The sequence below is a fragment of the Papilio xuthus genome, unplaced genomic scaffold (genome assembly GCF_000836235.2).
Source record: "Papilio xuthus unplaced genomic scaffold, Pxut_1.1 DF825928.1, whole genome shotgun sequence".
Classification (NCBI taxonomy): Eukaryota; Metazoa; Arthropoda; class Insecta; order Lepidoptera; family Papilionidae; genus Papilio; species Papilio xuthus.
The window spans coordinates 379,563-405,674 of NW_013532721.1; the positions used below are offsets into that span (position 1 = coordinate 379,563).

At 33.3% G+C, this 26,112-nt stretch overlaps 2 protein-coding genes across 2 annotated transcripts in view; one reads left to right on the top strand and one right to left on the bottom strand.

The window, feature by feature from the left end:
- Positions 1 to 1,834: 1,834 nt before the first annotated feature.
- LOC106125540 (uncharacterized) lies at positions 1,835 to 18,399 on the bottom strand. The gene is made up of 12 exons (XM_013322781.1): positions 18,226 to 18,399; positions 6,624 to 6,745; positions 5,980 to 6,088; positions 5,589 to 5,701; positions 5,179 to 5,291; positions 4,859 to 4,937; positions 4,427 to 4,554; positions 4,051 to 4,161; positions 3,642 to 3,787; positions 3,430 to 3,536; positions 3,213 to 3,303; positions 1,835 to 2,924 (listed from the first exon to the last, which is right to left on the bottom strand). Exons 1-11 carry the CDS (start codon positions 18,274 to 18,276, stop codon positions 3,216 to 3,218), a joined length of 1,167 nt encoding a protein of 388 aa, XP_013178235.1. The 5' UTR covers positions 18,277 to 18,399; the 3' UTR covers positions 1,835 to 2,924; positions 3,213 to 3,215.
- The window catches only part of Syn (synapsin), a 76,926-nt gene continuing 69,165 nt past the window's right edge, over positions 18,352 to 26,112 (top strand). The window contains exons 1-4 of the mRNA XM_013322109.1: positions 18,352 to 18,397; positions 23,406 to 23,532; positions 25,166 to 25,287; positions 25,784 to 26,008. Coding sequence (XP_013177563.1) covers positions 18,352 to 18,397; positions 23,406 to 23,532; positions 25,166 to 25,287; positions 25,784 to 26,008 — 520 coding nt within the window. The remainder of the gene's footprint in view (positions 18,398 to 23,405; positions 23,533 to 25,165; positions 25,288 to 25,783; positions 26,009 to 26,112) is intronic.

Below are 26,112 nucleotides of genomic sequence, written 5' to 3' on the forward strand. Positions count from 1 at the left end.
TCGTCATTTCTTTTACAGTATTAATATTATATTTAAATCATAAAATAAGTAATGAAAAGTTACAGTTTTATTAAATGCATATTCAAAATGGATTTTACTATTTCAATTTTATTGGTGACTGACATTACGTCCCGCTTTAGAACCCCCGCACACTGGAGACATTCAGTCGCACGATAGTTTGTTCCTGACCTTAATCAGTATAAGCATTGTACGGAGGTGCCCACATTGCATCGATTATAGTTCATATGGATTAAGCTTACGATCAAAATATCGGACGACTAAAAGTCTAGTGTGCGGGGGCTCTTATTTGTTCAGAACTGTGTATTATGACGTCACAGATAACAAAAAAGTAAGTGGTAAATCTTACTTCTTACTAATATTATAAATGCGAATGTTTTGATGGATGTTAGTTTGAAGGTATATCTAGAATGGCTGAACGGATCACGATGAAGTTTTGCAAACATATAGAACATAATCTGGAAGAACACACAGGCTACTCATTATGCTGTTTATTACGCGGCGGACGGAGTCGCGAGTGACCGCTAGTTAAAATAAATGAAATATTTTCCTCATATAATATGTAGAGAATTGATCTCGTAACATACGGCGGATTATTTTTTGGGATTTCCAGTATAATGTTTTATAATCAAAATATAATATTTATCTGTACATAGTTTGTAGTTGAGAATTAACTAAATTGTATATATTTTCGTGTAAAATGACTTATAACTTTTCTTATAATCTTAATGCTTATGGACGAAATTACAATGATGTTACGTAATATGGACAAAATGATCGCAATGGTTTTCTTGATGCAATAGATTGATAAATTAATTGGGATTAAATCTAAAAAGCATACTAACTTTAAATTTTTCTTAAATAATTTAAAATATACATTAAAATTATTCTCATAATGATTTACTTCAATTTCAATTCAATTCTGTTGTAGATAATCTTCACTAAGGGACTGTTGATGTTACTTTTAAACGATTATTTGTTATATAGCAACTAAGCAGTTAGTCCCATTGCATTTTGCCTAGATTTACGTTCATCATTGTAATTGTGACTTATAAATCTATATATCTACTATTTAATAAACTGTCTTAATGTTTAAAGTGTTGAATAAATGGAATTTATGTGCATTTTCTTTTATTTCAATTTCCTATCCCATTTTTAGGGTTCCGTACCTCTTCCTCATCACTTTGTTGTCCGTCTGTCAAGATCCTTTTTCTCAAAAACGCGTGAAGGTATCAAGCTAGAATTTATCAGACAATCATTGACTGTGGGCATAAAATGCTTCGACAGCTCTTTTTTGTATAATACTTACCACATTCCTATTCCTTTAACTGTGACTTAGCAGTTCCTGTGTAGATTTGCCAATAAGTCTCCACTAAGGGACAGCTTCCCTTTATGTGATAGAACAGTCAAAGAATTTGTCGACTAAATGAGGACTGAGGAGAAAATTGAAAGAAATATCCGATGACTGTAAGAGGTAAAATAAAAAAGTACTGGCTGTTAAAGGTTTTATTAAAACCATTTTTTTTTAATTTTAAAGTTAATACACATTGTACTTATCTAATTATTAGCTATATTTTATAATTGACATAATTAAGTACATAACTAAATTAAGTATATAAACTATGACTGATAAGTTTGTGTTGTGCAAATTAAATGATTTTATATTTTGAGCACACTATTATAAGCTATATAAAAATTACGTATGTACAAAAATAGATTTTGAACTTAGTCATTGAATCGGTTATATTGTAATTATTAACAAATCCCATCAAATAAACCACTGTCTAAAATAAAAATATCAAGGATCATCTTTCTTGTTTATTAAATCTTAGACGATCAAAAACTTTTAACTTATATTTGAAGACCACCTGTACAAAACATTTTTTATATCTACTTCAAAAAGAATACAACAGTTGACAATTGTATGGTAAGTTTTATATATATGTTTCAGTGCAATAGTAGCAGTGGAAATCGACCGTTATAGTAACTTAAACACGTCACAAAAATTTTGACAAAGCTAATTTGTCTCGCCTGAGCATTTTAGTATCACGATCCACTATTAATATTCAGGATTTCATATAAAAGTAGTAAATTATATAACAGTAAAATAAATCATAAAAAGTTTGTTTTGTTTATTTCGAACACAAGAAATTGTTTATTTATCGGGCTATTGTTCGCAGTTACTAAATTATCTATTGGTTCGAGAAACTTGCTGCTGAATGCTCTTACATTTGAAAAGAAAATATCACATCACTTATAAAATAGTAGCATAAAATTAATATTATTAAGCCTGAAAAATTTACTACTAAGATATACCTCAGCATACACTTAACAATACATAATATATAACAATGAAGGAAAATAGTAATTTAGTTTATGTATAAAATATACTCTATTTACTTGTATTGTAAGTTTATAATAAAATAGTTATCACTTAGTAAATTACGACTTTCTCTATTTAAGTTTTTTTTTTTATAATTTCTTACTTATTATTAAATACAAAAATATAAATTTTAAGAATATGTAGGTATTCATTGAGATAATTTCGGACGGATTCGTTGCGTTTTTCAGTTTACAATTATGAAAGTTTAATTAAACATTCAAGATTATTTTAAATAAAAAGATCTTATTCTTTCATGGGAATTAAATGGCACACATGAAATTCATTCACAGAAAAAGAAACGGTACCTATAAAATTCATTTTTTTATCGTATTACAATCTCTAATAAAGTATAAGCACCTTATTTGATTATTTGAGAATTCAGAAATAATAATCATATATAAAATTTTGAGGAACCATATCCTAATTCAGTTACAAAGCGTGCAATAAACTAGAAATTAGTATTTACACGTATAGGTTTGAAACATTCACTCCGATATATTCGTGCCAATAATTTTCAAGTTACCTGGAAACAAAATTCATGATTACATTTCTTGCTTATTTAGTGTCAAGAAGATCTCACAAAAATCACAAAGGGAGTGACCTTTCTATACATTTTTTTTATTTTTCCTCTAACATTGTCTACACCATGTTTTCAAGCATATAGGTTAGCAAATCAGAACAAGGTGCAATTATATTTGTATTTTTTGATGTCTTCTCACGTCACATTAGATGAATTGCGTAATTATTTAATTATATTGTACAATATCACCTAAATCAGGCTTAAATTAACATCAAACTTTAATTGATTTACCGTTTAATGTCTACTCCTGTGCATGCCGGAATGCCTACTGCCCGGTCGCGATTGAACTATTGCGTAGTGATCGCTGTTGTCTGACACAGACCTGAAACACAGACAAATAAAATTAAAACATCTAAGTTAGCTTGTCATGAATGAGAACAAATCAAATTTTCTTGTAAACTTATTGTTAAAAATTGGTTATTTTAGTATATTGTAGATAAGATGGTACCTTGTTGAATGTATGGTGGATGAGGGATATCTGCTTCCGTACTGGCTTCCATGCCAGCTACGATAGGGGTCGTAATCCTCCACAACTGATGGATCTTTTTCAATCACCTAAAAATTTAAAGTTATAAAATAAGTTTTATCAGTAGTGATGCTTTTGCCAAAGCGTTGCTTATGAAATTTAGACCAAGGCTGTGAAATCATACATGTACATACATCAGTTCTCGCACAGGAGCATGTCATGGCAGTGCAAAGGAAGCAATTGATGAGCAGCATGACGAGGAACATAACGCCCAAGGCGATGGCCAGGTACAGCAGCCATAGCGGCCGCACGCTGCCGTCCGCGCACGCTAGTGCCGCCACTGACAACATAAAACGTAATTCTATATTAATATCGTATCGTAATTCTAAATTAATTATATTTATAGTATCGGTAGGATTAAATGGGTTACTGTGTACACCCGTGTGTGCACTTTCCTCCACTCACAAAGAGATCACATAATCACGAGCCGCCTTAAACTTTGAAGCTTATTATACAATTCATCCAATTAAGCAAAGAAATTCTTTATACTCTTCTGACAAAATCATTGAGCGTTTCATTCTTTATAGTATTGTGGTGTGCTACCGTTGCTGTCATTAGGGTCTAGTACGAAGACGCTTGTGGAGGCGGTGAAGCTGCCCTCCTCGTCTCCAGGATCCGCACTGTCGCTCGTGCAGTCCACCACCGCGCAGCTTCCTGTAATAAGATTTTTATCACTCTTTACTTGACAATGCAAAGATTGAAAGAAGTTGAGAAAGTCGGGTTGAGTAGTGCCCAGGGCAGGTGCTGTATTGCGTAAAATAAGGCAGTAATTATTCTGATGTAATGTATGAATGTAGGAGTTTAAAATTCGTTAAAACCAGCAGATAAAATACTTAAGATAACTATACCTTACGTTGTTCCCTTACCCTCGTCCTCATTATACCTTATATGTTTTTGTGTTACGGTTTAATTGTATTACCTTTGCATACTCCAATATCGCATTGGAAGTTGACTTGTGAGGATCCCGGGAACCGGAAGATGGAGGAAATCGCCAACTCTGCCATACCGTTCTCATTCTTTACCGATACTTGTGTTTTTAATGGACAACTGGAATGAAAACAGTAATATATTAGTGACATTTTACTTCTTAGTAGCGCTAAGCGGAATTTGATCGAATTAGCGAATTTCTCTTGGAAACATGTTAACAAAGGTGGGGTACATAAAGGATGTTGGTTTAATAACTTTATTTCAATATTTTATTATTAGTATATTTTAAAATATGAATTCAATCATTAAAATGTATAATTTTTTCTACGATATTCACAACGCGTTATTTTTAACAATATAATCTCTTAACGTAAACCAGCTCTTTCACAAAACAAATGTAGGTAGGTACTATCTGTATATTTACCCTCGTTGATCTAAAAGCTCGACGGTGTTGTTCCGCATGTTGAACGCGAAACAATTTTTCATTCTGATCCCGTGGAGTCCTGTAAAGTACAAACATTAATCTTCAGTGACGTTGCAATTTCGTGCTCGAAATACCTTGACGGTTGGACGGAATTTATATGGATATTTTTAAATTGCTGGCTGGCATTTATTAAAAATATTTTTCTTAAAGTAATCACGCCATTTTCCTTTTGTCTAATCTGTGGTTTTATAAATTGTACAATTCCTGAGAAGTCAAAGAAGTGTTTTAAGTAACAATTACATCATAATTCGGTAAGTTACCGTCTGATTTGCTGATTTCAGCTTTAAGCGTGTAATGCAACCCGAATGCAGCATTGAACACCTTGCGTCCGTTATCGTCCAGCATACGCAGAGATACTGTTGACGTTTCATTTCTGTAATCAAAATAAACATTATATTAGCTAGAGCTAACTATTAGGATTATCTTTACAACTTACGACGTACGTATACGTAAAAAAAACAAATTTGCCTCAAGTTTCTTATTTTAATCTTGGAATTCTGCTGTTTTTTGCTGGTGTACATTTTCTTTGCAAAATAAGTTTCACCTATTGTGAATAGTTCTTTGTGTAGTTAATCGATGTCGCCCGTTAAAGGAACTCTTTAGTATCATTTATAGCTGTTCCCACTACTTAGTTATAATGTATTCTATTAGTTAATATGGTAGTCGGTACCTGGAGTTCTTGAAGCCAGTCTTGCCGCAGGTGATGACGTAGAACTTGTCGTCGGCCAGCTCCAGTGTCCGGTGAACCCGCACCGCCAGTGGCAGTGACCGTTCGTCCGTACGCTGAGAACATTCATTAAACACATTAATGTTAAAATCATGAAAGTTGATTAATTTTGTTTCCTCTAAAAAGAAACAAGCGTCAAGCGACAGGCGATCAACGAATGTTATATTGCAACTATAGCCATCAATTGTTGCAGATGTATATGGACGAAGGAGACGATGTTCTCTTCTAATCTATCTCCACCGTCGAGTCCAACTCCCTTTCCCTTCTTTTCCTTAAAAAGTGAAGGTATGTAAAGTTCTGTGCAGGTCGTAAATTTGTGTGTCGTAATACTTACATTGTTATAAAAGACACCGCAGTATTCAGGCGTGCCAGGAGCTGCCATCAGGCTGATGTCAAAGTTGAGGGACTCACTGCCGTTGCCCGTCGCCATGCATGCCGGCGTCCTGAAAACAATTAGTTCTATATAAGTTTTTAATCTATAAGAATTAAATAATTACTATTATTCTTACTACTTCTATTACTGTAGAAGATAAACCTTTCGGTACAAGTCATTATGATAGATATTTTCCATTTATGCTTAAAACAAGAACTAAGTGTTGCAAATTTGATATATATTATAAATACCTGCTTTTGTCGCATCAATAATTTGTTACTACTTAAGGTATATAACTTAAACTTTCATGGTTTCAACTATAATAACATTCGACATGTCGACAATAAATTGTGACATCTAGGGCGAACTTAACGTGAAGTGAGAACGCGGACAGTAGTAGTGGTCGGCGAGCACGAAAGAAGGTAGACCGATACGGTTATCTTTAATATTTTTCACACTACCGTACTACATCAGTCAACCCGTGATTATGGCGCATGCAAGTGTGCCGAAATATCGGGAACTCAAACAGCTCAATCGTGGTAAGAATTCCGTATTAGTTTAGGTAACTTGAATATGAAAAAAAATCTAATAAACAAATGTAATACCTGAACTCCCTCGCGTGTGCAATGCCGTTGAAGGGCTGATTGAACTCAATGTTTATGGACATAACGCCCGTCTTGCACGTCGCCTTCACTGCCGGCGAGAACTCGCCACTGCTCTCCGTGTTCTGTAAATAACAAATAATTCTATAGTAGTTTTAGAATAATTTTAACACTAGAACGCAAAAGTGAAACGCTTAGGTAGACAGATAATGATTGAAACAAAAAACATTCATTATAAGCTTTTATTTTGTTTGTAAGTTCCAACCCCCTAATTATCCTTAAATAAACTGATAATTATAGTTGTTTTCCTGGTGTTCGGCAAGGCAAGTCACGGTTAAAGATCAATTTCTTAAAGGTTGTTTACGCAAGGAAATTATGAAAACAATTTAATTAACTTTATAATTATATGATAGGTTTACCTTAAAACTATTCTTTTTAGAAAGTAAATAATGCAAGGCAATTGTTAATTAACTTCTAAAATAATTTAAATTATTCTTGGATATAAAATATGCATAATTTCAACCTTAACCTACTAGTTATGGTTAGATGATTTTTTATTAAAATACCAACGAAGAGTTGTGTAATTGCTTGATTTCCAACCTTATGTAGCTGACGGTAGTCGTGTTATCTTAAAATGACGTAAAATCATATCAAATATTACATCTTTCCTTGTATAATTTCTTATATTTTTTTCGCAAATAAGATATATATTTTGTTTTCGTGCGACAAGAAAATATCTTTAATATCGTGTAGTCCCCGTTTGCTAAGTTTTACTGCAGTAAATCTTGGCTATTCGCTCACGCATTTCCTATTTATGGGATATTTTAACGAAAATAAAATCGGTCATTTACCTAACTCAGAATATGTGGAATCTTATACACGTTATGTTGAATACTATTAATATTAACGCAAATTAATATATTATAATATTATTTCAGTTTTCTTCTAGAAGAACGAAATGGATAAGAATATATTCTGATACTAGTGTTAAAATTAACGGATGTTCAACTAAGTGGGTTTTATTTTCTTAGCTAGGAAATCGGATCTAACTTAACTGTAACTTATTTGCAGACTTGGATTGAGTATAGGTTTTAATCTAATATTTGCAATCCTTTCTTCGGCTGCGTAAGGCTGTATTAAGAAGGTAATGGGCGTGCTTTTGTAGTACTGTGAGATACAATCTGTTGGCAGGCAGGCGCGCAGGGCTGAGGTCAACGGACGGGGCGCGGGTCACTCAGATCACTCGCCTGTTTCTTGCTTACCTCAGCTTTGTCAGGGAAAATAGTTTCAATAACACTATGAAGGTTTAATTTTTACTTAAAAAAAACATATTTTAATATAATTTTTACTATTTTTGTATATTTACAATTAAAATATTTGACAATAGATAAAAATTGATTAGAAAAATTGAGCTTAAGGCCATTGATTCAAATTGAATGTAAGGATAATTAAAATTAGAAAATATAATAATAATATTTCGATAAAATATGTTATTATTGTTTTTTATATCGATAAATTCAACACTATTATTTGATGTTATTAATTAAACGGCACTATTTAATAAATCAGATATAAAAGCTGTCGACTTAACAATAGGCCCCAGTCAGGTTCCGAAGGCCACCAACTAATATTTTGCAATCGAGATCGCCATTGCAATGTAATTATTTAGATTTGGGCCACAATTTAGTCTGTGATCAAACATAACTAAGTTGAATAACTACCCTAGCTTGTATTTCAAATAAAACACTATACGTTGATGCAACCTGCACATATCTGAGAAGAAATTCAAAGATATGTGTGAGACAAGCCGAAGACAGGACGGCGTGGAGGCAGCTGGTCGACACGGCCGTCGAAGCGTACCAGGACAAACACGACCTTCAGTAATGAAGAATACGAAGAAGAAGAAATGAAGTCAACCAAACCGCACTGGGCCAGCATGGTTGACTATGGCTTAATCACCTTTAACTATGGGTAGGCCCCGAGCCCCTCGGTGAGGACATATAGTGAGCTGATGATGATGATGATGATGACTATACGTTAATAGAAAGGTGTTAAATTACAAATATAATAGTAAAATTACTTGTAAGTATCATCATTCATTGAGTCAATTATTGTTCAATAACACAGCGTATCTTAACTCGACATCCGTTTATCTAATACCCGTATCATTTTATTGTAGAACCTTGCAATACAATATTACACGGAGATTGTGCAACTGCCGTATACTATGCTATCTCACCGCTGTTTGATTAACTGTACCTATGTTTAATACTCGTACGTTCGAAATTCGGGAACTCAATAACCGGAGATTTATACCACGATAACTGTCTATTTCTTGTCGATTTGACTTCGAATATTACTAAGTCAGTACGGTTTCCGATCAAAATGAAGTTTAGTAACGTGAGCTTTCAAAGCTGTACCAAATATTGAGACCGTTTGCTCCCAATAATAAGTAGATATTTCGTCATACATTCTACTTTTGTATTTATAATATATATCGTTTGTCTTTTTATTTTTTAATTAATTTTAATGTAATGGTTTTGCCGCAATATCATGATAAAATTGAATATGATATCATATTTTTAAGTGTGGGAATTATTTTTTTATAGATCAATTCAAAAGAATGCAAAAAGGAGGTTCTTAAACAATTATCCAAAAGACAAAATAATTTATTGTGAAACTAGATAATTTTACATATAAAAAAGATAAACCAAAAGCTGAAAAATAATGTTAAAAACAATTTCCAAAAAAACCATTAATATTATTAATTTTAAGTTAAGTTAACAACGGTTGTATTCAACACCGTTATGTATTTTTTCCCAATATTGATACTATATTTGCCATACACGGCCTAGCATTATGTAAGTGCAAATATGAGTTCACCAAAGTATATGTCGTGTTTGATGTAATCTGGCAACCGGTCCGCTTCGATTCGCCTACGTCACGCCATGCCTTACTTACGACAGTTTCTTGAAACCAATACCATATAAGTAACTTGAGTCATTAATTTTATTTCGTTTGTTATGACATAATAGATGGTTGCCAATATTTTAAACTAGCTGTCATCCGCGACTCCGTCCGCGCGGAATTAAAAAAAAAACTATTGCTCCTCTATAAATGGACTATCCAACAAAAAAAGCATTTTTCAAATCGGTCCAGTAGTTCCTGAGATTACCGCGTTTAAACAAACAAATAAAATCTTCCGCTTTATAATATTAGTATAGATGGAACAACAAAGAGTTTTTGTTTAAATAGGTTCTTGTATAATGTTTTTGTGTAACTAAAACTACTTATAATAACTTTGCTTAGTAACAGAAAATAATGACAATTAGTTATGAGTAAAAACTGTTATGGGGTTAACGCGTATAATATATTAGTGCTTGAGTGGTATAAACTCTGTCAAATATTATCAATTGAAATGGCAAACTTAAAGTCGTTAGTCGTTCATCATCATCTCACTATATAAGTCCCCACTGAGGGGCTCGGACCCTACCCTAAGTGGTGATTAGGCAATAGTCAGCCCGGCTGGCACAGCGCGGGCTGGTTGACTTTACACATATTTTTGAATTTTTTCTCAGATATATAAAGGTTGCATCACGATGTTTTTCTTCACCGTAAGAACGTCAGATACATGTAAATATGTACATGTACATAGCGGGATTCGAACCTAGGATCTGCAGATTGCAAGTCAAGTATTTAACCCTTGAGCCGACGACCTTAATTTAGAATAGTATAAATTAAAACAAATTGTGTTGGTACCCATAATTTTACACTTAAGTCACTAATGTTGTTTGAATGGTGTGTGCAATTTCCCACGGAAGCAGTGATGTATTGTTAGGAACACTTGGATGTCTGCAATAGGAAGTGTCGAATGATTGCCGTTGGTGATCGGCGTATCTAATGACATCTTGCTTGTGAGTTCCCGGCGCTGATAGAATACGCATTGGATATACATACATATGTTTTTGTTGCAATCATTTTGCTATTAAATTCTATGAGTTACAGCTACCAATTTATTCACAATTTTTGAAAACGTATCATTACGCGTAACTGTTGACATACTTAGGAAACAAAACAGGGATATTGGTTTTATTTTTTTATCGTATAAAACCGCGGCAATTTCATTCGGCTGGAAATCTTACGTGGAATTCCCAACGCTGCATTAATAGTTTTTTATTTAATTCGCTATCTTAGGATCTACGATCTAAAAAGCTTAAACACTATTTATGCTGCTTCGTATTTGATTTTGCATTTCTTATTTTGGTTTGAGTTTGGGGTTTCTCCAGAATTCTCTGAGTTAGTTTGTGCTTGCGAAATTATCCTCATATCTATTTAATCAATACTAAATTATTTACAGCTATTAGTTGTCATTATCTCAGAAACAGTCTTGAAACATATGATAAACTGTTTTAATATTAAATGCCGCTATATTATATGGCAAAGCTTTGGAATGTAAAAAAAAATAAAACGCGATAAAACAAGATGGCGATTGTGTTATTGAAATAGTTTTCGAAGAACTAGTTATGTAGTTCCTTAACTTATTTACCTACCTCACTTTATGTTGTCAGATATGCTACATTCCAAAATAATAATACCTTCGATTTTCGCGAAATAATATATTATGTACAAAATTCTACATTTTTGCTAAGATCTTTTATCTTTCAAAAGTAACCGTATTTAGTAATTCTCTAAAACAATTAAGACGATATTTAACCTCTTTGTATTTTATCTTTTGGATTAGACTTATTGGTGATAATAAATCCACAATTTCAATTTAAAAATAAAAGCCTTCAACTTACATTTAGAAGTGCGTTCGTTGAGTTTTGTCGCTGAAAACTTTTAATATCATAACTTGGTGACTAATTGTGCTTTCACAAAACAAAAACGTTTCTGTAGGTTGGAATTATCGAGGTCTGCATACAAAAGTGACCTTGTAAAATCATTTACACAAACAAGCGTGGGATGTTCTAACATTGATTGTATATTCCATTTAGTGTGGAAAATTGAAAAGTGTCAGGCGTTATCAAACGTGAGACGATTCGCATGGGTTTTTGTTTCGCTCTCAACAACGAAGACATACATGTCACAGACACGCCTGTAATGTCTTTTAGCGTAAACAATTTGGATACGGTATGACGTACTTCAATTATTGTCACAAATTTACGAATCTATAGCAAGTCACGTTTCTTCTACATATGTGTAAAAAGGGTCTTGACAGACTGAAGGACGGACAACAAAATGATCCTATAAGGGTTTCGTTTTTTTCCTATGAGGTACGGAACCCTAAAAAAACATATCATAATTCCAACAATGCATTGACGAGCCTCTTATAAAAAAAGAAAGATACACATTTGGGCGACTCACTTTTGTTGCTAACCGATTATCACATTTAGTCTTAGTTTTAAGTTTTAATCCCACGTCGTTTTATCTGGTTTAGTTTAATAATTGCTAACCTAAATTTTCGTTCTACGTTAATGGATTTACATCATTCATATATAGTATGTTTCATTAACAATAGATTACCTTATCATTAAAGCATTTTATGTTTGTTGCTTGCGATTGTTTTTGATATATAACAATGATAAAGTTTGTCTGTCCTTGTATGAAACTTGACTATTGCGAAAGCTTGGTCGATTATATCTGATTATATTAAGGCGTTACAGCGGCGGAAGATGGCGTTGGCGTTGCAGCGGCCATTTCCGCGGTGATACACATCATGATGGCCCGCGGCCGAAACAATCAGAGCGGCTCGGATCGAGGATATTTACATTATAAATGATCTGGTGGCAAATTATATAACATAGTCTTCGTCTCCCTTATCAAAATCTATGGAGTATCAAAAAATAGTTTTTAATCTTCTAATTATTTTATTATTCATCCTGCCAGTTGAACCTCACCCCTCCCTCATCACCCTCCTCGGGACATCGAAACCTGCATAAATTGCAAATTTAGTTCAGAAAGTAGAGTTTATGATGTAAACTTTTAGGGCTCAATTAGCATATCTTTAGCAGCAGTTTGACTATCAAAAATGCGATACAGTAATGAAGAATCTTTATTGCAGATGGAATAATAGCAACAGGTAAAGTATAAAGGCCGGGCGACCGAGGAAGACGTGACCTTGTTAGAGCTGAGGTCGCACCACTGCACCGCAGCCGATAGACAGCTCGTAGTTAACACGCTAACTTAAACCTCGATACACTGTTGGAAGGATCAAATACACAGACATAGTATTGATGCAAAAAATACTGGTGTCTTTTAGAAGTGGATTAAATGAAAACAGATATTGTCTAGAACAATGTGACAACTAAAATGACGAACGATAGGTTGATCTTACAGACAAAAACTTCATGTACCGATCATAAGTGGGATAAGCGCAAATTTTTTTTTTGACTGAGTTGTCACTGTTTGCCTTGAGGCATTAACAGCTTCACCGGGCTTGAGGTGGCCGAGAGCGAGAGAACTTCGTTTAGTGCAGAAAAGCGTAGGAAAACGATGATGATGTAAGGGTGTTCCATCTACATTAATAAGAGATAATTTACCTATATAACCTATATAACTGATTTTTTTTACATACTGTACAACAATTGGTGATGAAATATATAGAAGAGCGCAGCGCGGTTCTCCTTGAGCGTCCTATAGTTATTCGTCGCACGTTACATGTCTACAATGATGTGCTTTGTTCCATTTGTTAGCGTGTAATGTGATGTCATGCCAGGACGACAAACTTGTCGAATGTCGTTCGCTACCATAACTGGACGATTGTTATCACCAATATGTTTCAAACTTGTTGTTGAGTGCAGAAAAATCGATAACCGTGAGTTTCTAAGGCCAAATTCTCCGTTTAAAACATATTGTAATCTCTGTTTTGTCAAAGATGAAATACGATATATTTTATACAGAGATTTTAGGCTTAGAAACCCACGGTAAGTCCGATTGACTAACATTCCGGGGAAAAATACTCGTTAAAATTAGTCAATATGTTTAGGCTACAGTAGAGGAAAGCAATTTGCTTCTTAATCTACTTCTCTTTTAAATAAGTCGTTTGTTATTTATCATAATATTATACATACGACATTATTACATATTATACGACATAACTGTTATAGGAAAATGAAAAGACAGTTTTAAAAAGTGTTGAATACGAAAAAGATAATACGAGTAACTTGAACAGTTCATTGAGTTTTCTGCTAATACAGGAAAAAAGGGATCAAATTATTAATAGCGTTTTCACTACCAAACATAAATTGTTTATTTCCGTTAATTATTTAAGCATTTTAATAACTACTTTTTGTCTTTTCCACATTAATATTGGGAAGGAACGAAATAATAGGTGCGCGTCAGTTATACGTGATTATTTTAGAACGAGTTGTTTCCCGTTTTCATATTATAATACGATTTTGTTTGAATATTGTCTATTTGTTTAGTATACAAGTTAATCAATTGTAAAAAATGTTATTAGATATTTGCAGTTTTAGCAGATTTTGAATTAATTTAATGAAACTTTATCAGGATTTTTGGAAGACGCGAGTCAATTTGTGCACTTCGAAAAGTTAATTAAACTTTTGATGATTCTACTTGAATTTTTGACTTTTGAAATTATTTAAAATATTATTAGTATATCTATGTAGTATTAAAAATGTTTTTTTTTATCATATTTAATAGATGTTATCGACTGTTTTAAATAGCAAAACTTTTTATGGTTTAAATATTGCGTATACATAAGTCAATATACAGATAGCAATTGTAATTGATGAATAGTGACTAAGCAGATTATAACGTTTCTTGTTACTTGTACTCAGAAGTATTGTTCGATCCAAACAAATAATATTTTACAAAATAGTAATTAAAATTATTGCTTATTGGCTGATTACATTTATGTACCATCTGTGATAATAAAAAAAAACATATTAAAAATACCTTTTGGAATCATAATATCATTACGTAAATGTTTTTCTCAGTATTTTATAACAATCTTACTAATATTATAAATGCGGATGTTTGGATGAATGGATGTTTGTTAGAAGGTATCTCCAGAACAGCTCAACGGATCTCGATGAAATTTTTTACAAATGTATAACATAGCCTGATGGAAGACATTGATTACTTAATAAGTTTTTTTTTAAATAAAAGACGGTTTCGAAGACAAAAGCTAGTTTTAAATATAGCCTGTTTGACTTAGGAAGAATGTAGAATTCCAACGGTGGAAGAATTTTAAAATGGTCTTGTAAGTTTTAAGTTTATTTTGTTATAAAAATAAAAATCTTTAATCTGAACTATAAGTAATTAGTATTAATGTCTTAAAATAAATTTTAATCCATTCTATTTGCTACGTTTGTAGAATATTGATTTTGTTCCGCATTCACTTTACATACGGCATACACAGTTTTTAATATTAAGTTAAGTTGAATCATTGACATGGGGCCTACTATGTATGCGTAGTGAGTCAATACGCTTTTGAGTCACAGTTGTTTCCCTGAATTATATTTGTACTGATTACTGGCACTGCATAACTCAAGTACAAGTGTATTGATACAGCCTGTCTTGAAATACATTTGTTCAGTTCGTTGGATTATAGTTCATTGAGTTTTATCAATACCTCTGAATGTGCGTTTTGATATTATTATTCATGTTTTGTAATCAGAATGAAAGGGTTGACGATATATTTGACGCCGCACAGAAGACAGGCGTGAAGTGGAAGCAATTCCGCGTTTCGTCTGATGAGTGTGCGTCCCGGAGGCCTAATTTAGTCCTCTTTCCCTTCCCATCCTTTTTCTTATAAGGATAGGATGGGAAGTGGAAGTGGACTTTCCGGACGAGAGGATACATGAGAAGGGAAAATGTTTTCTTTCTGTGCATCCTCTCCTCCGTCGATTAAAGGTAACGCATATGCAGTTGCGTATGTCCATGGGCAACGGTCACTTCGCTATTTCAGCGATTTTAGGTGGCCGCTCGCTCGTTTGCCACCTTATGAAATAGAAAACAATATTTGGGAAATTAAATCTAATGGAGAAGTGAGTTAAAACAAGTGACAATATTGATATGTTATATCTGCTTGCAATTACTGTGGTAGATATATGGATATATATCTTATAATAGACAACTTATAACCATTGTTCTTTGAATCTTTGCAAGACAGTACTACAATAATATTTATTACTATTGTAATTTAAAAAAAGATTGAAAATACTACTAATATTATGCATCGCTTTGGATATATTACGTACGAATATGTTTTATCTATACAATTAATAAAATTGGATTGTCTTCATATGATATCGAAAAAGAAAATAATATATAACGAACTATTTTTTAAAATTCATGTCTGTCTGTTCGCAAAGTCGCGATTGTTTCGGGATATTTCTGAAACATTTGACGGGACTTTGAAGGTAGCTAATGCATGCGAGCATATCATAGGCTACTTTTCTTTGCTTTATTTTCCGCGCTGACGAAGTCGCGGTCGACCGTTAGTACGTCATAAAAAGCGATATAAAAATTGATAAAAATAGTTTATGTGTCACGACTTCTGTGAGTGGGTTAACTACTTTATATTATGACAGTCGTATCGATATAACAATCTTTTTGATGCCGCAATTTTGACAAGGACATTTTTTCTTCTTCTAATGCCTCTTCAGTCTTGAAGGTTGGCCGCAAACTTGGAATATTTGTTGACTCCTCCATAAAGTTAGCTACTAAGTTGCAGCAGTTGCCTTCTGCACCAGACCATTCTGATGTTATATTTGACATTATTTTATACTTCGTCAAAATCTTATTTCTTACTAATAGTATAAATGTAGATATATGGATGTACGTTTGTTAGAAGGTATCATCAGAATTTGTCATAGACATAAAACATGGTCTGTACAAACACATAGGCTACTTATAATATTTTTTTATATCGCGCGTATGAAGTCGCGTTTAACAGCTAGTATGACAATAAACTTTTATCCTATAATTTACAAGTGTAGAATATTTGCTGCAATATTAAACATGCACGATGTTATTATATTGCTAAATATTGGTTGTAATACGGAAATCAGTTAACCACGACATGCAATGACACGCACTGAATGTAAGAAAGTGTTTATGTGACAGTAAAATATCCTAAACTACTAGTTAATCTAACCGTGGGTTTCATGTCAGTATCTTTGACAACACAGAGATAGAAATATGTTTTAAACGGATATTTTGAACTCAGAAACCCACGGTAAGTCGATATGTCGTAAATAAGAGTATAAAAACTATATTTTGGCTTTAGATTATCAACAAAATATTTATTGAGTATTCATAATTACGGAGTATTATATTGTAAAGAGATTTCAGATCAATAATATTGATAAATATTGATGAATAATTAAAATATTAAAGCATGCAGTAATCGTACAAAATTCATAAAAATGGAAACGTTCAAAATTACTTAGTATATTCAGGGCGTTAAATATACTTTGTCAAATGACCCTGAGTATGTTTAAATTGCGTTAAACAAACTAAGTGAGCGCGATATCCGGTTAAGTTACACTTCAAGTTTGTAACGGGCACTTGAATGTAATAAAATTGAATAGTAGACATAGTGATATTTGGGTGATTAAGTTAGAATTTTAGCGTAGGCGCCAGTAGCCTTGCGGGTATATCTCACTGTCTTAAAGGTTGTCCTACACCTCCTCCTTATAAGGTAGAGGTAGGCTATACTTAGTACACTCAGCACAGAGTATAATGCAATCGACCCACGCAATATTAATATTAATAACCTGTTATTCATTGTCTTAAACTCGATTCGGATGAGAAATAATGAATAAAATCTTGAATAATATTCATTCTTTGCATTCTAGCTGTCTCAACGTATGTATGTTGAAAACGTTGAATATTCATATTTAAACAGCAGCTGATAAAGTAAGGTCTGAAGAATTTACATAGTCTGTGTACATATGAGTACATTCTGTTTATTACAAATGCCATTTCAAGGTTTTTTAAAGTTATATTTAAGACGTAAAAAGTGTACACTTATGTTTATTTTGAAGTGCGTAATAAAGTTATATTATAATAATTGATTTATAGAGTTTGTAAGTGTTTATGTAATACAGTATAACATTTTCCCATGCGGAGAGTCGGCGAGTCAGTGTTGTATGATCAGTTACGGACGCTAACTGGGTTACAAGTATTACGTCGACGCGCGTAACCGTAGTTAACATCTAAGTTACAAAACAAATATAATTAATACATTATTTTCATCTATAAATAACTTATCAGTTCTGCTTCATGCACTACTGAATGCTTTCACTACTTACAAACACGACAATTTATTTTTCAATAATTATTATCTTCCGTACGACTTCGTTTAAAGGTAATCAATAATTACTATCCATTTGCTGGAATTAACTTTTTATTGATATTTAATCGTTTTGATTGTTAAATTATCTATCACGTAATTTATTATCTTGTTACTAAAACATTGACAATAACTAAAAACATAATAAAATTAATAAAACACAGATCTTATTGGATCTTATAAGAGTACAGATGTCTAAAATAAACCTTAAAACATGGTGGGTAGCTTGTAAGCAAACGCTGAGATCATCATTTGTCAGTTGCATATGCAATGCATAATCACCTGAGCAGCTGCTAACGCCAAGGCGCCAATTAAATAACACAACGGCCACATGTTGTACTTCAACGTTACGCTTATCACAATATTAATTCACGGTTTGTTTGTTTAGTTGTCAATCGTTAGCGCATCATGGCGGCCGTCCGGCGCGAGGGACCGAGTCACACTGACAGCTTGGGCAAGTAACCGGCCTAACTTACAAGAACTAAGGCCAGTTTCACACGAGGGATGTATAGCGAAGTTTATAAGAGGATAGAATACAGCTATCGTTTCAATGCACCGTATTAGAACAGTACTGTTTAGTGTCCGTTTAAATAATAGCAGTACTGTAGAGTCAACTGCTCTGCCTGGTTGTTCTGTCCTGGTGTGTAAGTAGCATAACTTTACTTTCTGTGAACGGATGCGTCCACACACGCACCTATTGTCTTAATGTTTGCTAAAGATGTTTTGTTTGTTCTGACCATATACGACTTTATCGAAAACGAAACTTGTATATAAATATATACATCGGAGTACAAGCTTTACCTAAGTTTGTTTGTAAGTCCAATAAGATTTGAAGGTGTCCCGTTTTTGTTATTGTTCATTATTTTAATAAAGTGTTTTTGAAAAGTAGATTCTTGACTTATTTTAACAAAGAACAAAGAGTGAGACGTTTACCTTTATTATAAAAACAAAATATTATTCAACAAAAAATTATTTCACTCACGGGCAATAAATGTAAATTAATGTACTTAATTTGCTCGGGAAAAAATCTTTCTTAATGCGTTTAAAATAAAAGAAACAAATATTTTTTTGTCACACATGATCTAGATAACTTATCTATTAAATTATGTTAATTTAAATTGCATTGTTATGTTAATATAATATAATCTGATGAATAAATATCGAGATGAATGTCTTGCCAAACTCTAGTGTGAAGTTGTGTTCTATGAAAATGTTGCGTCGGCGGCGTGGCTCGCAATTACGACACACGCATACACACAAACTTCGTATGTACACGTTACAAACACACTGAATCACCCAGGTATGGCACCCGATGATCCTTCCTAAACTCTATCTTTTCGTTTTTTGTCCGTTTCGTTCGAACTAGCCTGGACTTTTGCGCTTTTTTATCAAAGCCTGTTTGACTTGTTACATTATAAATTCTGAGAAAGACAAACGTATCATAAATTTTGAAAATAAATCCTATTTGATATGCAACAACGAGTAATTTTTAAGAATGTCTTTTTCTGTCCAAAGGACATTGAAAAGATTTCAACGCGTCACCAAAGTAAGTAGAAATTGTGCTTAATTAAGAAAAAAATGAGAGTCGATAAATTAAGACTAAACTTAATTAAAGTTAACTTTATGTAAAGATATTAAAATACGCGACTTAAATTAATTTTTGATGTGTATGTTAGCTGGCAACTAACAAACAAACTTATAAGATGAAGGATTTACTATGACAGCGGAGCAAGGAGGCTTTCAACCGGGAGATCTTGCATGATAAAGCTTGTCACCAAAGCAGCGGAACTCTTGGCAGGGATCCTGAGACATTTTAGAACGTGTTAAAGAAAGAGAGCAATAAAAATGTGAATCCAGTATACTTTCAAATGACGCCATCTAGTTAACATTTCGTTCAACTTTTGTAGTTAACATCTGTACGAAAAGAGGGCGTTGCGGTCGCCGGACATGTCTCCGCCCAAAATCAATAATCCAGTGGCTTGCGCTGTCCCGCCGATTTTCACATCAGTATCTCGTAAGGGAGCCCATTTCACTCATTTTCGTGTTGGTTAACGCGCACCAGTGCTACGTGAGACACTACTAACCTCCCCAGCTCGCCCTAATAACGGTAAGTAAAATAATAATTAATATCTGAAGAAAATTGAATCATTATAACATTTGCTAATATTAAAGTAAAGGTTCATTCATTAAATATATGTTGGGAGAATAAAAACGTGCACAAATCACTCTTATTGTTGCGGGGTTAAGTTCAAATACGTACCCCGATGTAGGGCGGGGATGGATCCGGCATTTGTTACACTTATATATAACTAATGAAGTGTAAGCCCTTTTAATATAATAACGTTTTAAAGCTCATTGTTATTACAAAATATTGTATAGTTTTCTGTTTTCTATTATTCTTAGATGGATATTTTAATTTATAACTCAAATTATTTTAAAATTATTGATTGTAATATACTTAAAGATTTTAGGCTTAGCTTGTGTGATTAAAAAAGAATAGGAAAATGCAATAATACAATTAATTAGTCTATTTTTCTTTTCTTATAAAGCTACATTTATTAATTGATCTATTTGTACAATTTACAGAAAGCATTTAATATTAAAAGTATTACAAAGAATAAATAAATGGTATAGCGTTATTATTCTTAAATAAGAACGTGCAGAAGTCGCTTTCATTTATTGAATACTAATCGAACTCCCTCGAGTCTACGAATTTTCAATTTCGTAGTTTATTCAGGCTCGGGACAAGACGGTGGCAATTCTTTTTAAATAAACGCCTATGAAAAAATGAATAGCAACTTTAACACGCAAACTTTGCATTATTAAAATTGTGAATGTACTTTTTACGATAATTTATAAAAGTTCCAGATGACCGATTCGCCTTACGTAGTTTATATAATAGACGTGCGTGTGCGTGTATGTGTTTGTATTGATTGAACAATTCAGAGATTTTCAATCGATACTTATGTAACGAAATAAACTAAGAAACTTGGCGCTAATCCAGAAGATAACTAAGCGTTGGACGCAAGCTTGAGTTAAAGTATGAAATTTTCTAGATTGTTGTTCTACAAAATGTACAGATTCTCTAGTATTTTCTCCCTTACAATTTTTAAGGAACTAAAAACTGTATCTCTGTCTCCAGGATGTTTCTTAACAGTTTTAAATTACAAAATCAAGAATTGTTATGAAAAGTTACCTTTAAACAAACACATTCAAAAATAGTACATCTCTATCAACTCTTAAAATATATTTTAATGTATCAGTGACATTCTATTGAAGTCTATATTTTCGTGAATAAAAATATAATTATATTTCCCCGGCAAATCACTCGAGACTTGAACAAGAAAATCATGTTCTCAGATTTATTTTTGAAGTCTCTTGAGAATTTTTTCGTACCTTCCAATGTTATTCCTTGCCGTGTTCTAGCCTTTCCTTTATTTGAACAAATAAAATAAGTTTCTGGTCGAACGGTTGCAAAATCAATTTAAGCGATCGTTCGTGGAAACGCGGTGTACATTTTCCTTTGAAAAATACGACGCGTGCAGACGACTTTTTGATGTTCTTGTTATAGATAAATCTCTCTCGGGGATTACGTAACCGTCCATGACAATAGCCCATGTATTTTATAGCAGGTTTTTATCTAAGACGAAACCAATGTTATTGTTTCAATTTGTTTATTCAATATTATATATTATTTATGAGATATATAGACAAATAGTTTACCTGGAAAAGTTCTGTCGTTAAAAACATTGTTTTAAATTAACTAGAAATAGTTCAGTTCAGATTTTAAACTTCCCAACCCTTAAACCTATCCAAATAACAGAATTAATATGAGATATGTCATCATTCATTTTGTTGGCTGACGAAAATTAAATGTAAAGAACAAGGAATGAAATGAATGGAAATTGGAACGGACTACGATCGTCTCATTCACCGCGAAACGCAGGAGTAAACTTACACCAGCTACTTAGCTACTTAAGTTAAAACTGGGTCACGACTACGATGCCTTTATTTTTAATTGTGCCAATAAGGGTGCGTATACACCATAATAGCTCATTATTCAATTAATAGCGTATATTTTAATCACGAATTTAAAACCCTTCACTTTCTTTAAGTACTTATTGTTCAATTTTTTAACATAAGCAGATTTTTGTTAATTTACTAATATTTCATGTAGCATTCCAACTAAGCTCAATGCTTGTGCTTGGATATGGTTTACTCAATAGTCATATCGCGGGATTCGAACCCCAGATCTCGTGATTGGACATCCGTATCCTTAACCATTAGGCTATCGACCCTTATTTTGATTCGTCTTTGTGTTAGCTGCAGTCAACTAGGAAATAACGTATCTATGTAAAATTTAAACAGATTATTAAAAGGATAATAAGTTTTCTTTAATGAGCGTGTAGTGTAAGATAAGATATTTTTTGATCCTCCCGAGTCCGAAGCATGTATCTATACGAGTCACGTTTTGGGTCAAGAAGGTATTCAGCGGGTTTACGACAAGCCAGCACTTATACCTACATCTATGGTTATAACTTGCTTGTTTATGGTTGTTTTTTATAACTCAGTGGCCGGGAAACTAACTTTAACTATTTACTGCGTAATAACAAGTAAATTATAGTGTAATAATTGAATTTTATTGTATTAATGATAGAGATTTGTTTTTTTATTTACGGTACTAGAGAATTTTCTCTGATTTTGTCTTTTTTAAAGTATCGTTTTAATTTTGCAAGTTAAATTTAATAATTGAGATATTTGTTTTAGCAGGTAACAAAACGCTTGACATATTTACATCTAGTACTTGAGGGATTATTTAAATAATAAACAAAACAAAATGTCTTCAAAAAAGAATGGGAGTCCTTTTGTTGACTATAGTTAGGTATTTTATACCTGAAAATGATTACATACATATTAAAATGTAGAGGTAATATTAATAATAATATAAAACACAGGCCAACCTATTTCAGGAGCCAAGGCTCCAAACAAAGTGTAGGTAAAAGTACAAACTGCGAAACATGAAGCCGGCAAATCATAAATACAAGTCAAATTTATCATGACTTTTACTTCAAATTAAAAAAAGAATTGTCTTTGCAGGTAGTACTACTTCTACGTTGCTGCGAATCGTCCTGTTCTGGACATCTAAACCTCGCAATTATTTGCGAGTAAAATAGCTAAGGTAAGAACTATACTAATAGTATAAAGAGAAAAATTTGATTGTTTCGGTGTTGCTATTGAACCGTTTGAAAAATTATATCACTGTTGGGAATCTACACTAACTACTAATGTTTTATACTTTGAAACTAATTGATGTTGAGTCCTTAGAAATTTGATTTTTTTTAAAACAAATTACTAAATACTGGCAAGTTGTTAGTAAGTTCTCAACTGAAGCTGATTGTCAATTGTCTATGTCATTATTTTTATTTAGAGTGTTATGTAGGTATATCATTATATTGGATTAGGAGCTGTCAAAATAGAGCGGTCGGGGTGTCCTGGCATCTGTGGCCCGCAGGCCGCGACCACATCAACCCTGTCTTTCTCAAGCTTCCGAAATTCCTTCACTTCAAATGTCAATTACCTGAAAAGAAGGTATGTAAAAATTATTTACTTTTAATTTTCTTAACATTTATTATAACTTATTTACTACCTTATAATTAAAGTTAAACTTTTCAAGATTGTTTATTCAATATTTGGAATTTATATTTATTATTTAATTCCTTCAATGTAAGGTATGTACAATTTCTTTGCTATTTTTATTAATATTTTATAACCTTATTGTAATTTTTTAATTGAATTTTACAAAACAGTTTAATTGAAATACGGAATTTTATCTTAAAATATCTAAAATTATCATACATCATTCGTTTCATTATCATTTGTGTTAATGAAAACACGCTTACATATTTACTATCTTGATTTACAGCGTAGACGGTAATTGACCGTTGTAATCTTAACAAAGATTTATAAATTTAGTAAAAAGTGGACATTCATCGCTAGAGTCATTTAAACTTTCCTATATGTGAGTCGTTTAATATTGATTTAGGTTAGGTAAGCTTTATAAATTTTTAGTTAATAATCACGAATTTTGTGATTTTTCTGATTCTCACGCTTTTCGTGGGAAAAGTTATGAACTTTATTACTAATAGAATTAGGAAAAGCTCTGGAAAGGAATTAAAAAATGCTTAACTTTTACCGATTTCTAAGATAATTTTCTAAAATGCTTTCGTTGTTATAATATTTGACTTTAGAGCTTATATTTAAACTGTTATGTGTGAATTTAAATCGATTCAATAATTTGTTTTTAACATTTATATTTATGACCACCAATTCTGCTAATAACAATTGTTTTTTCAAAGAGGGTATGTTACGCATAGATTTCAAAAAGGGTATGTTACGAAGGGGGTAGATTCAGATATGACGACTGATAGAGATGTATTGAGGAGAAGTACATAGCCGACCCTCCGTTGGGATAAGGACAGGTTGATGATGATTACCTGACTGAAATAGCAGAATTGAGGGTATGACCCGCTTCACCGCGTCGCTGCCACTTCCGTTCCACACATTTATCCCCCCACCCTCCTACATATCCGCTGCGTACTGTGTAGCACCACTCATTCGTACAGCAACGTCCACGCCGGCCGGTCGCACGAACATTTATACGTTTGCTTTTGTAAAAAAAAAACAGTCGACCATTGTCTATGCATGGCGCTTGTTCATTGTTGTCAATCGATGTGGCTGTTAGAATAATATTTTTTTTATAAAATTCTAGGTTATGTTAGTCGCAATAGAATAGTTCTATTCATATTAGGAAAAAGCACATTGATAAATGAATACATCACTAACTGGAACAAAAAGAGAAGTGAACTAATTTTATCATATCGTTTATATTTTGTATTTTCAAAGTGAGTTACTGCCGTCAAAGAGAAATAACTTCTTATTGTTGACCTAGTAACTGTTGAAGAACAAATTTTTTAACAAATATTCTTAACAATTCCATAAACATTATGTCATTAGGCAAGCGTTGTTAAAAAGGGTACGAAGGTTAAGTTCTGTGGATGTACTAAGGCAGAATAATATATGATAAGTTTTGTACTGGAGATATCTTGAGTATAGGCGTCAAAGAGTGGCTACATTATGTGCGTGTTCTGGTCCCTTTGCCCCCTTTGGTCCCGTGGCGGTGCGTTGTGCGGCGGTCGCGTAGCTCAGTGGAGGCGTTGCGCAGATTCAGCTCGGGCGATCTGCAATCCGAGTGCGATGAAGGCGAAGTGGACCCCTACACTGGCCGCCCGGCCACCACCAGTCAGCCGAAGCCGCAGCCCCAACACCAGCGGCCCGTCTCCCAGGGTAAGTCTTACTGCAAACGTCCATGCTAAGAAGAAGAATGGCTCATCAAAAAAGGCTACTTTATCTAACATCTCTCGTCCTTTTCTTGCCATTTGCCCACTTGCTCTGTCATTATCACTGTTGGTCGCGATTAATGATAAAACAAATCAAGGAATCTAATTTGCCCCTTAATAAAATAAACTGGGCATTTTTTAACTTCGCCATTAAACTTTGCAAGGCTTATGAAAATCAGTTTATCTCATTACATGAAGCGAAGAACTAGTAAAACTTTTAATTTGTTTGAAGAAGAACTACGCTGAAGTAAATTGATTTCTAACTTTGAGACAACGCCTTGTGACGTCATAATGCAGAGACTCAGTCCATAATTTATGGCTTTTATTTCATTAGATTAGCCACAAAGTTCTTACACAATTCAGGTGTAAAAACAATTTTTTTAATGGACACATTTTAAGTATTAACTGAATTCAAACAATTTCGGTTTACCATTTCGACGTAGCTACTGGTGGCAGCATCGGGAGCGCTTCCAGTGTATCTTCGGGGACGGCGGGGGCTGCTGGGCCGGCGGGCCCGGCTCCACCGGGTAGCGACCTGTCCCTCAACCTGCGCGGCGGATCACGAGGCACTTCAGCGCCCTCCTCTCCTGCCAAGTCCCGGGAGTCCTTACTGCAGCGCGTCCAGTCCCTTACCGGCGCTGCTAGAGACCAGGGCGCCAACTTGTTAGGTAAATAGTAAATTTTGTACTTTATTCCTGAATAGTCGGTTGTCGTTCAACATCCTTGTCGTTTGATCCGACGTGTTTATACCCATTATCCAAGTCGTGGGAAA

Excerpts from the sequence above, each read along its gene's own strand:
- LOC106125540 (XM_013322781.1), bottom strand. The coding sequence starts at position 18,276 with ATGTGGCCGTTGTGTTATTTAATTGGCGCCTTGGCGTTAGCAGCTGCT. Across the intron at positions 3,788-4,050 it reads AGACCCTAATGACAGCAACG|TGGCGGCACTAGCGTGCGCG; the intron begins GTAGCACACCAC and ends TTATGTTGTCAG. Across the intron at positions 3,304-3,429 it reads TCCACCATACATTCAACAAG|GTCTGTGTCAGACAACAGCG; the intron begins GTACCATCTTAT and ends TCTGTGTTTCAG.